Raw genomic sequence first — 13,247 nt, 5'->3', positions numbered from 1 at the left:
CTCCTATCAATTCTTTTGACAAAACAAACAGCATTTTGAGGCACGTACTTTTACACAAGCTGCCATGTTCAGCATGACAGCCAAATCAGACATCACATTCCACTTTCCTAATGGGACTAATACTTAGATCTTTCCTCTTTAGGGGCTGCTTCACAAAAACATTTATGCATTTTGAACCACCTAAACTTTTTTGTTCCCTTCATGCTAATCTTGCAAAAATTTGTAAGTTTAGGAAACACCCACCAAAATTATTTGCTTCCCCAAAGTCCCTTTTCCTACATCAGGAATAGGTTGACAATTAGGTTTCAGGAGTTCAGGTTTGTTTAATAGCACTTTTTCAACAAATAGTTTAACAAATGGCATAATACCGACTTTCACACCTTAATTGCAAAGAATATTTTTATAACTCTAAACTTCCCTTTGATTTCTTGTAAAGAAAAAACAACTAATTTCCTTTTAATGACTCAGAAGAGCTCAAACACCATAAAACTAACGCAGGTAGTAACCGTGTCTGCTATACTCACTGTTGTATACTTACACACAGTTTTTCAACATTGCTTAAGTACAAGACTCTCTTGATAGGTAGTATAAAACACAAAGTCTCTCCCTCAGAGATCTATGTCGGAGCCCAGAAATTTGTAATTAAACTCGACACCCAAGATGATTTTTAGGATGAGGTTAAGTCTGGGAATCAATAACCTGGAAATTTTGAGTGTATAAGAAAGATTGCAAACCGGGGGGCTTGGGTAGCTCAGTCAGTTGAGTGTCTGAATCTTGGTTTCAGCTCAAGTCATGATCTCATGGTCATGAGATCTATGCACTGGGTGTGTAGCCTGCTTGGGATTCTCTCCCTCCCTCTCCGCCCCTTCCCGCACAAAAAAGGTGTAAACTCAAAGAAAAGACCAAAACTATTAACTAAATTACCCAAATTTTAAGAAATTAAAGAGGGATTAAAAATTACTATCCCAAACAAATGAATAATTCAAGACTAGAACCTAGATTTTCTAACTTGTGATTCAATATTCTTTCTGTTACTCAATAGATCTGGATTATGAAAATACACAGAACACCAACTCATATATGTAGTGAAAGCAAAAACCATCTCCATTAGGAGAATGATCTTGAGATGTTCATTGTAATTACCATTCAGAACATATGAGACATTAATTCTCTAGAGCTGTTCTGCAACATTATATTCTAATCAACTTGAAAACATTCCATTAAAAAAAGGGGGGAATGTCTAGAAAGTATCAGGGAAGAAACTGAAGTAACAAAAAAATGAGAAACTGCAAAAGAAATGCTGAAGAGGAACAAGCAATTGTCAGTTTTGAGGTAAGAAAATAGACATGTACACACAGAACTGAGACTACAGGAAGTAAATGATTCAACAATATAGTAAGGCCAGCTTTTTCTTAAAAACATAATGTAGTAACTGATGCCAGACTAGCATTCCCACCATGAGAAACCATAAAACAAACAAATGTTTGAGACACCTGTTTGCAGGCATTAGACAATAGACTACACAAAGACTATAATCTCCAGAAATGGGTAACTCACAAGGTGAGCCTACAATTGCCTCAGTTTTCTACCTGACACAATTTCCTTGGCCATTCTCAACAAGTTTGAGAAGGGCACAGTAGTTATGCTAAACTGAGGAGTCAGAGATCAGAATTCAGTGCACTTGATATAGCTGAAAAATGCAAAGCAGAAGGTCCAGAAGTCTACAGGAAACCTCCATGAATCCTTGACCAAAAAAGCAGGCTGCACATGTGCAGAGCAAAACCAATCAAGGCTTAAAAGACGGTAGATGAAAGAGGGATAGAGGGTAGTTAAGAGCGGTGGATACACTTTGAAGTTCCCACCCAGCCAGAGTAGAGACACCACATTACAACTTATTAACACGTTAGACATCCAGCTAAGATACCAAAAAGGCCACAACTAAGAGTAAGTATCACATCCTAGAATAGGACTTATTCTTAGACTCCCCTAACAAAGCTTAAAAATCAAGACCGAACAGGGGCGCCTGGGTGGCTCAGTCGGTTAAGCGTCTGACTTCGGCTCAGGTCATGATCTCACGGTCCGTGAGTTCGAGCCCCACGTCGGGCTCTGTGCTGACAGCTCAGAGCCTGGAGCCTGTTTCAGTCTGTGTCTCCCTCTCTCTCTCTGACCCTCCCCCGTTCATGCTCTGTCTCTCCCTGTCTCAAAAATAAATAAAATGTTAAAAAAAAAAAATTTTTTTTAAATAAAAAAAAATCAAGACCGAACAAATTTTGCAAGGAATTAGAATTTTGGAAGTTAAGTCTCACTAAAGTAAGGAAACACACCATGCTCTCTGCAGATCCATCCTAGCAAATATTAAAACCAAGCTTACAAAGTTCAAGGTAATCAGCCAGCAAATGAATTGCCCGCAGAATTCACATACACACACACAGAGAAAGTTAAACTCCAGGATCTCTAAAATGTAACATCTACATGATCTAGTTTACAACTGAAAAAAGTACTAAATGTGCCAAAATAGAGAAAAGAATGAAAAGAAAAAAGTCAAAAAGAACAGTTGATAGAAATCAATCCTACAATAGCCAAGATGTTGAATCTAGCAAACAAAAACCTTAAAATCATCTATTATAAAATTTTTTTAAGTTTATTTATTTAACTTGAGAAAGAAAGAGCACATGCGTGGGCAGGGGGAGCCACACACAGGGAGAGAGAGAATCCCAAACAGGCTCTGGAGTGTTGGTGCAGAGTCCAATGTGGGGCTCAAACTCCTGAACCATGAGATTATGACCTGAGCTGAAATCAAGAGTTGGACACTTAACCAACTGAGCCACCCAGGCAAATCTCATATATTATAAATATTTTAAAAGAATTAACACAAAGTATGTCCAGAATTAAATGAAAATACATTCAAAGAACTAAATGAAGATAGTCTTAATGCATGCACAGATAGGAATTCTAAAAGAAATGAACACTATCAAAAAGAACAAGATAAAAACTGTAGAATAAAAAGTGCAATAACAAAAATATACTGAATGAGCTCACCAAAAGAGTGGAAATAGCATATGGGATTGAAGATAAATCAATAGAAGTAACTGATCTAAAGAACAGAGAGAAAAAAGACTGAAGAAAAATAAATCGTACCACAGGGACTTACATTATATCAAAGAGTCTAACACACATGTAACTGGAGTTCCAAAATAAGAAGAAAGTGTAAAAAGTGCAGAAAGAATCACTGAAATTTCCAATAGGAAGAAAAACACTGACTTACAGATCTAAGTTCAGCAAACCTCAACTAGGATGAATACAAAGAAAACCCATATCTAGAACATACTCAAACTGCCAGAAACCAAAATTAAAGAGAAAAATCTTAAAAGCAGAGGCACCTGGGTGGCTCAGTCAGTTAAGCATCCAACTTCGGCTCAGGTCATGATCTCACGGTTCGTGAGTTCAAGCCCTGTGTCAGGCTGTGTGCTGACAGCTCACAGCCTGGAGCCTGCTAAGGATTCTATGTCTCCCTCTCTCTCTGCCCCGCCCCCACTCATGCGTTCATGCGCTTGCTCGCGCTCTCTCTCTCAAAAATAAACATTTTAAAAAAGAAATTTCTTTTAATCTTAAAAGCAGCCCCAAAAGATTTTTGTGTAAAGGGAACCAAAGATATGAGTAACAGCTAACTTCTCATCACAAACAATGGATATCAGAAAACACTGATATCTTTCAAGTGGTGAAATGCCAACCTATAATTTCATATTCAGCAAAAATATCCTTCACACAGTTAAGCAAAATAAAAACACTTTCAGATAAACAAAATCTGGGAGAATCATTTACCAAGACACCTGCACTACAAGAAATACTAAAGAAAATTCTCTAGGCAAAATAAAATCACAACAATTGTAAAATATAATCCAAAGGAAAGAAAAGGGGCACCTGGGTGGCTGAGTCAGTTAAGCATCTAACTTCGACTCAGGTCATGTTCTCGAAGTTTATGAGTTCAAGCCCCATGTTGGGCTATGTGCTGAAGCTAGGAGCCTGGAGCTTGCTTCAGATTCTGTCTCCCTCTCTCTCTGCCCCTCCCCCCATCTGTAATAAAATTTTAAAAAATTAAAAAGAAAAAAAAAGCGAAGAAGGACACCAAATATAGTATATAAGAAGGTGAACATAAAGGACGATTTCACCACTTTATACCCACTAGGACGGCTCTAATTCAAAAAAGATAAATAACAGGTGCTGCCAAAAAAGGTAGAGAAACTGAACCTTCATATACTGCTAGTGGGAATGTAAAACATGCACCACTTTGGAAAACAGTCTTACGGTTCCTCAAATGGTTAAACATAGGGTTATCACATGATCCAAAAATTATACTCTTAAGTACACAGCTGAGAGGAACAAAATCATTTGTCCATACAAAAACTTGTACATGAATATTCATAGCAGCATTATTCATAATAGCTGAAAAGTGAAAACAACCCAAATGTCCATCAACAAATGAATGGATAAATAAAATGTGATATAGCCATACAATGGAATACTATTCAGTAACAAAAAGAAATGAAGTCCTGATACATGCTACAACATGGATGAACCATAAAAATATTATTCTGAGTAAAAGCCAATCACAGAGGACCATATATTGAATGATCTCATTTATGCAAAATGCCCAGAACAGGAAATCTATAGAGATAGAAAGTAAGATTAGTGGTTGCCTAGGGCTAGAGGGGCAATATGGGAAAGGAAATGTTTGGAAAGTGATGGTTAAGTGATGACGGGTTTCTTTGTGAAGTGACAAAAATGTTCTAAAGTTGATTATGGTAATGCAAGCGAGCACATCTCTGAGAATAAACTTGAAGCCATTGAACTCTACACTTAAAATGGGTGAATTTTATGGTATGTGAATTACATCTCAATAAAGGTGTTTTTTTTTTTTTTCAACGTTTATTTATTTTTGGGACAGAGAGAGACAGAGCATGAACGGGGGAGGGGCAGAGAGAGAGAGGGAGACACAGAATCGGAAACAGGCTCCAGGCTCTGAGCCATCAGCCCAGAGCCTGACGCGGGGCTCGAACTCACGGACCGCAAGATCGTGACCTGGCTGAAGTCGGACGCTTAACCGACTGCGCCACCCAGGCGCCCCACAATAAAGGTGTTTTTAAAGACTCTTTTAATTTTCCACTTTTCCTTAAAGACAACTAACTGTTTAAAGTAAAAATAACAATACTGAATCACATATAAGAGTAAAAGATACATCAACAGCATAAAAGATGAGATGGGTGAGTAAATGGAATTACATTGTTCACATTTGTGAGGTATGAAATGGGAAGTGAAAAATGGGAATATCAGATGTTGACCCTAAATAGATTTTGATAAAGATATACATTGTTATACCTAAAGAAACCATTCAAAAAATATTAAAAATATTAAAATAACAATAAAGAGCTATTGCTAATAGGCCAATACTTTAAAATATCCAATTAGTGGGGCATCTGGGTGGCTCAGTTGGTTGAGCATCTGACTGTTGATTCCAGTTCAGGTCATGATCCCAGGGTTCTGGGATTGAGCCCTACATCAGGCTCTGCACTGAGCATGGAGCCAGTTTGAGATTCTCTCTCTCTCTCTCTCTCTCTCTCTCTCTCTCTCTCTCATCTCTCTGCCACTCTCCCCTGTTTGCATATTCTCTCTCTAAAATAAAATAAAATAAAATATCCAATTAGTCCAAATAAGGCAAGAAAGGAACTTGAACAAAAAACGAAAGAGACAAATGGAAAACAAGTAGACTTAAGCCCAATGAGCTCAATAATTACATTAAATATAAAGGGACAAATACACCAACAAAAGGCAGAAATTGGTGGGCCAGGAGGGCGCCTGGCTGGCTCAGTCAGTAGAGCATGTGACTCTTGATCTCAGGGTCACGAGTTCAAGCCCCAAATTGGGTGTGGAGCCTACTTAAAATAAAATTTTTTAAAAAATTTTAAAAGAAATTGTTGGGCCAGGTAAAAAAGGAAGACATAAGTATCTACTAATATAAGACATACATTGGTTGAAGGCAAAGGGATAGAAAAAGATATACCATCAAACAGCATAAGAAAGCTGACATGACTATATTAATTCAGACAAAAACTTCAGGACAAAGAGTAGTACAAGAGACAATTCATAATGACAAAAGGAGATATTCATCAAGAAGACACAGGTACCTATGTACCTAATAAGAGAGCTACAAAATACATGAAGCATAACAAAACTAAAAGGTCAAACCAACAAATCCACCATGTAGTTGGAGTAATTGATAAAATGAGTAGATAAAATAAATTTGTAATATAGAAGATCTGAGTAACACTACCAACCAAGCTGACCTAATTGACATTTATAACACACTACCCCTGACAGCCACAGAACATTTTTTTTTTTTTTTTTTTTTTTTTGAGAGAGGGGTGGAGGGAGAGAGAGCTCCTCTGCACAGCAGGGGAGGGGCAGAGAGAGAGAGGGAGACACAGAATCCTAAGTAAGCTCCAGGCTCTGAGCTGACAGCAGCGAGCCCCCGACATGGGCCAAACCCATGAAATTCAAGATTATGACCTGAGCTGAAGTCCGACACCCACCCACACCCATCCGCCTGAGCCACCCAGGCACCCGAACATTCTTTACAAATGTACATTGATTGCTCACCAAAACAGACCATTTACTGGACCACAAATAAGTTCTCAGAAAATTTCAAAAGATTAAAATTATTAATAGAGTATGTTCTCTTACCACAACAGAATAAAATTAGAAATTAACAATACTTAGAAAGTCCCTTTTTTCAAATTCTTTTACCTAGAAAGAGTGCCTTTTCCTAATTTGCCTGCCCTAAGGAGACACTGTTTCCTAATTTGCATAAAAGTACTGGATAAGCCCAGAATATCAGTTAAAACAAATACATTAACACCACTTATTAATCATTCTTTCCAACAATAAATAAATTCAACCCTAATCTGATAAAGCTTCTAAATGTAACTAATAATTTACAGAAAATATAGAGGAACACATTAAACAATACCACAGCGACGCAATCAGCAAAATTCAGAGTAGTAACTCTTCAGGACAAACTACCCAGTAGTTTGTATCATCATCAGTATCATCAGTGGGAATAGAAATAGAAAAAAAAGCAAAGAGACACAGAGAGAAAGATCTTAAGTAAATGTGACAAAATACTGACTTTCATATATCAGGACATGTTCCTTTATTCTACTACTTTGTGTCTTATGCATGTTTAAAATGAAAAAAGTAGATTTAGTAAAATCAAATACATGTAAAGCTTCCACAAACAAGTTTGCCATGAAAGGTTGGGATTAAAATTAAATCATTAACGGGCGTCTGTGTGACTCAGTCAGTTAAGTGTCTGACTCTTGATTTTGGCTCAGGTCACGATCTCATGGTTTGTGGGTTCGAGCCTCACATCAGCTCTACACTGACAGTATGGAGCCTGCTTGGAATTCTGTCACTCCCTCTCTCTGCCCCGCACCCAAAATAAATAAATAAGGGGCACCTGGGTGGCTCAGTCAGTTGAGTGTCCGACTTCAGCCCAGTCATAATCTCAAGGTTTGAGAGTTCAAACCCCACATCAGGCTCGCTGCTGTCAGCATAGAGCCCGCTTTGGATCCTCTGGATTCCCTCTCTCTCTCTGCCCCTCCCCCACTCATTCTCTCTCTCTCTCTCTCTCTCTCTCTCTCTCTCTCTCTCTCCTCTCTCTCTCAAAAATAAGCATTTAAAAAAATAAAATTTAAAAAATAAACCTTAAAAAAATTAAATTATTAAAAACTTAGTTAATATAACCGAATCCATTGAATTCGATATGCCTCCAGAATTCTATGAAAGAATTCTACGAAAGACCTGTTTCTTAAAGAAACAGGTGGTCCTGAAAAAAGAAAACAATTCTCCTTTTCTTTAATTAAAACAAAGCTCATCCTTGAACTGGAAAACAACAAACATGGAATCCAATCATCTTTAATGTGCATGTAATCAATCCATTTGAGTGTTTGCTGGATTGAATTGATACAAAAGGGAATATGCTTCCTCAGTTACTAGCAATTAAGAGAGGAAGATCTTTTCATTATGTTTTCACTTCTTTCTGCTTCTGTATTTTTTCCCATAAACAGCAGTCCTAATTAATCTTATCATAATCCTATACTCCTTATCTTTTGCGTATCACTACTCCTACTCACTCTCTTGCCTCCTCAAATGCCTTTGCCAACTTGAGGACATGAACAAATATAAAATCATGTGGTAGCCAGCATCAAGGTGGCCCAGTAATCCCTACCTGATAGTATTCACACTCTTGTGCGTACTCTTCCACATTGTAACAGGGCTGCTCAGTATTAACAAATAAAACAGCACAATGATAGTAATGTCATGTCTGTGATTAGATCATAGAAAGTTCTGGGCTTCTGGTTCTCTCCCTCTCTCATCACAAACTCTGGGAAAACCCACATCATGAGTACCCAAGGAGGGTCCACGGGGAGAAAATGAACCCTCCTGCCAAGAGCCACATGAGTAACCTTGGAAAAAGATATTCAGTCTCAGACAACAGCCTGAGCAAACCTCTGAAGAGACTATGGGACAGAATCACTCAGCTAAAGTCACTCTCAGATTCCTGCCCCTCAGAAACTGTGAGGGCAGGTCACGATCTCAAGGTTCACGAGTTTGAGCCCCACATAGAGCTCTGTGCTGAGTCTCGAGCCTGTTTCAGATTCTGTGTCTCCTTCTCTCTCTGTCCCTGCCCCACTCTTACTCTGTCTCTCAAAAATAAATAAATTTTTTTAAAAACATGTTTTAATTTAAAAAAAGTATTTCACATCAAAATCCATAATGTTGTATTACTTATCAGAACAAGAAGATCAAAAAAATAATAAGGCCCAGTATCAGCAAAGATTTGTGGCAAAAAAGAATTACCATATTGTTGTTGGGAGTATAATTGATAGAACCTTTTTTTGAGAACAACTGGGCAATATTTATCAAAACTTAAAAGTCACATACAATTACACTACTAGGTATTTACTCTATGGCTTGACTGTTATATCTTATGAATATGGCTAAGTGCTCTTCAAAGAGCTAGCTAGCTAGCTACCAAGTTCACTCCAGTGAAAAAACAGAAACATAAAATATTCATCAAAAAGATTCTGGGGGGCAACTGGGTGGCTCAGTCGGTTGGGTGTCCGACTTCGGCTGAGGTCATGACCTCACGGTTCATGGGTTCGAGCCCCCCATCAGGCTCTGTGCGGACAGCTAAGAGCCTGGAGCCTATTTCAAATTCTGTGTCTCCCTCCCTCTCTGCCCTCCCCCCACTCTCATTCTGTCTCTGTCTCTCAAAAATGAATAAGCATTTAAAAAAACTTAAAAAAAGATTTTGGTTAAATGGGGCACCTCGCTGACTCGGTCGGAGGGGGAATGCGACTCTTGATCTCAGGGTTGTGAGTTTGAGCCCATAATGGGTGTAGAGATTACTAAAAACATACATAAACTTAAAAAAATGTTTTTTGGTTAAATCAATTATAGTATAACTGAACACTGAGCTACCATCCAACTGTTAAAAATAAAGAGGAAGACATATACACACTGATTTATAAAAGATATCCAATATACGAATATTTTAAAAGGTGGGATTTATATATATACATGTATATATATATATATATATATACATATACATATATATATAAATCCCATTTTCCAAGAAAGAACATGATAACAAGTTCATATCAAGAAAACTACAAAGGTGTGCCTGAGTGGCCCAGTCAGTTAAGTGTCTGACTCTTGGTTTCAGCTCAGGTCATGATCTTACAGTTCATGAGATTGAGCCCCGTATCGGGGTCCGAGTTGACAGCAGCAGAACCTGCTTGGGATTCTCCCTCTCTCCCTCTCTTTGCCCCTCCCCTGCTCGCACAAGGGCACATCCTCTCTCTCTCAAAATAAATAAACATTAAAAAAAAAATTACAGGGGCACCTGTCTGGCTCAGTTAGTAGAGCATGCAACTCTTGACCTGGGGGTCATGAGTTCAAGCCCACATTGGGCGCAGATACTACTTAAAAATAAAATCTTAAAGGGGTGCCTGGGTGGTTCAGTTGGTTAAGCATCAGACTTCAGCTCAGGTCATGATCTCTTGGTTCGGGAGTTCAACCCCCATGTTGAGCTCTATGCTAACAGCTCAGAGCCTGGAGCCTGTTTCAGATTCTGTGTCTCCCTCTCTCTTTGCCCCTCCCCCACTCGCATTCTCTCTCTCTCTCTCTCTCTCTCTCTCTCTCTCTCTCAAAAAAAGAATAAACGTTAAAATAAAATCTTAAAAAAGAAAATTACAGTAGATCATTAGAATTAAAGCTATCATTTTGACATTTTATAGTCTCTTAAGTTCATTTAAAGATAATCATTATTGGGGCGCCTGGGTGGCGCAGTCGGTTAAGCGTCCGACTTCAGCCAGGTCACGATCTCGCGGTCCGTGAGTTCGAGCCCCGCGTCGGGCTCTGGGCTGATGGCTCAGAGCCTGGAGCCTGTTTCCGATTCTGTGTCTCCCTCTCTCTCTGCCCCTCCCCCGTTCATGCTCTGTCTCTCTCTGTCCCAAAAATAAATAAAAACGTTGAAGAAAAAAAAAATTTAAAAAAAAAAGATAATCATTATTGTACAAGTCCTACATAGTAGCCCAAATGACTCCTGTTTTAATTTCATCTCTGCTTAGCACACATACTACTCACAAGTAATAATGATAATATAACCAATATATATTAAACAAATACTATATTTGACAACAGAGACAGAAACTCTACAAAACACCTCCAAATATTTTATATATTTAATCCTCAAACACTGTAATATAGGTAGTGCTACTGTCTCTATTGTTCAGGTAAGAAAAATGACGGGTGCCTGGGTGGCTCAGGTGGTTGAGCAACAGACTCTTGATTTCAACTGAGGTCATGATCTCCCAGTCTTGGAATCAAAACCTGCAGCCAGGCTCCACTCCAGCTCTGAGCTGGGCATGGAGCCTTCTTAAGATTCTCTCTCTCCCGTTGCCCCTCCCCCACTAGCATGAGTGTGTGTGCAAGCACACACGTGCTCTCTGTCTCTCACAAAAAAGAAAAATGAGTCCAAGGTGTTAGTAATTTGCCCAAAGCCACAGTTCCTGTAGGGACTGTGTAAAAAAATTCAAAATCATAAGTTTCTTCTTTTATCCAATACGCTATATTCTTTTATCCATTTTGTTCATATTTCAAGTCAAAAAAGAACTATAAAATGTGGTCTATACCTAACAAGTTAGCAAATAACCAAAATAAATAAAATAACTTACTTTTTTAAAGATTTTATTTTTTAAGTAATCTCTACACCCAACATGGGGCTCAAGCTCACAACCCCAAGATCAAGAGTGTAACACTCTACTGACTGAGCCAGCCAGGCACCTCAATAACTTAGACAATTCTTAACTCTTATGAGAAAACAAAAAGGACTAAGGAGACAACAAAAGCAATTTCTAATTAAAAATAAGTCATCTCAGGGCGCCTAGGTGGTTCAGTTAGCTAAGTGTCTGACTTCGGCTCAGGTCATGATCTTACAGTTTGGGAGTTCAAACCCCATGTGGGGCTCTGTGCTGACAGCTCAGAGCCTGAAGCCTGCTTCAGATTCTGTCTCTGTCTCTCTCTCTGCTCCGCCCCCACTCGCACACTGTCTCTCCGTCTGTCTCTCTCTCTCAAATATAAATAAATAACAAAAAAATTAATTAGAAAAAAGTACCAATACATTAATAAACCTTATTATAATCACTATAACTACAACTGACCATGCAATTTATGCTTACCCAAAGACCTAGTCTATCACACTGTAGATTACCCATCACCTTTTATTTCTAAGAAACCTCAGAGAAACTACAGGAATATATGCTCACCATAATACACCACCTTCAATCCCAAGTGCTTTATAGAACCACGTTTACTGAATCACATGTGACTATAAAAATGTGGCAAGAAACATGCTGACCAATTCCTGCACTTATTCTTCAAAATAAACAAACTTAACCTCCTTCTTTCTCCTCCCCTCCCCCAAAATGGGCGTTCTGGAGTCAGACATCCTGTGTTCCAATTCTAGTAGGGCCCACTTAATAAGGACCTCTCAGTCTCCTTCCCTGTGAAATGGTAAGGATACTAATACTTACCTCATGGGGCTGTTTGGGAATGAAGTGAGACAATTCATGGTAAAGCGCTTAGAACACTGCCTGGCACATAATGTGCACTCAACAAATACCAGCCACCATTACATCTCCAAAACCGCCAAGAATCTAGACTTACTCCCTTTTAGCGATGAGAATCTAACCCAACTCCATCAGGACAAAATGGTTTATAGACGGTTTTCATATTACCTTACATAATAAATAGAAGTATATATTCACAGTAATTTTGTTTTCATAGCAATTTCGCCCTTTTCAATAAAAACATTTCCGTAAAATTAAACACTCCAATCCCCCAAGCTTTTAACCAGCGGCATGTCTGGACCCCAGCTGTCAACACAGCCTGGAAATACCCCGGCTATGAAGGGGGAAACCTGACAACCTGCTGGGTACTACATCTGGGAACCTGCAGTCCAAAGCAGGCCAGCGCGGCTCGGGGCTACCGTCTGTTTACAGAAACAACGTCACCTTTTCCCATTTTCCTCCCCAGTGTTGAAACGAACGACGCCCTTTTCTCCCCTGAGCCCAGGCCAGGCATTTCCCAGCTCTCTCCTCCCACCCTGCGAGTCTCACCCCCGCGGAACCCACGGTCTCCCGACTCACAGAGTGTGCCCGCACACATTCACCATCAGCTTCAAGGAGGGGTTCCGGTATTTAGTGGTCTTACACCGGGGGCAGCCCTGATCGTCCATGGCGGTTCCCTCCTGTGGATTCTCCCCCGACGCCTGCTTTAGCTACAGCCAGAGCAACCCCAAACCTCCTCCAAGCGGGTTCCTACCAACAGGCACTTGGCTGGGACGGTCCCGTTGCAAATGCGCACCGGCCCGGGGCGAGACGCTGCAGCACAAACGTTCCGGCCGCGAGTTTTCCGGTCCTGCAGCTGGGGCTTGGTCTTAGCTTCCGTAGGCCAGTGCACTATCCTGGATTTCGGGGAAGAGCTATTAAAATGTCAAATTGTACACAAAGCTCCATCTCCATGCATGTAGAAGTATTTTTTTAAGGAACTGCGTCACAATTAGGAACATAGATTTCACCTTGTACTGTCTGGAAAGCATTACCATGATTTCAAAGATTTAT

The 13,247-nt window shown here is 39.5% G+C and overlaps 1 protein-coding gene across 1 annotated transcript in view; it reads right to left on the bottom strand.

Moving 5' to 3' along the window:
• MNAT1 (MNAT1 component of CDK activating kinase) overlaps positions 1 to 12,942 on the bottom strand; it is a 221,906-nt gene extending 208,964 nt beyond the window's left edge. Inside the window, exon 1 of the mRNA XM_045450836.1 lies at positions 12,774 to 12,942. Coding sequence (XP_045306792.1) covers positions 12,774 to 12,862 — 89 coding nt within the window. The 5' untranslated portion in view covers positions 12,863 to 12,942. The remainder of the gene's footprint in view (positions 1 to 12,773) is intronic.
• Between the last annotated feature and the right edge of the window lie 305 nt (positions 12,943 to 13,247).

This window comes from Leopardus geoffroyi, chromosome B3 (genome assembly GCF_018350155.1).
Source record: "Leopardus geoffroyi isolate Oge1 chromosome B3, O.geoffroyi_Oge1_pat1.0, whole genome shotgun sequence".
NCBI lineage: Eukaryota > Metazoa > Chordata > Mammalia > Carnivora > Felidae > Leopardus > Leopardus geoffroyi.
This window is presented reverse-complemented; position numbering and strand designations above follow the sequence as displayed.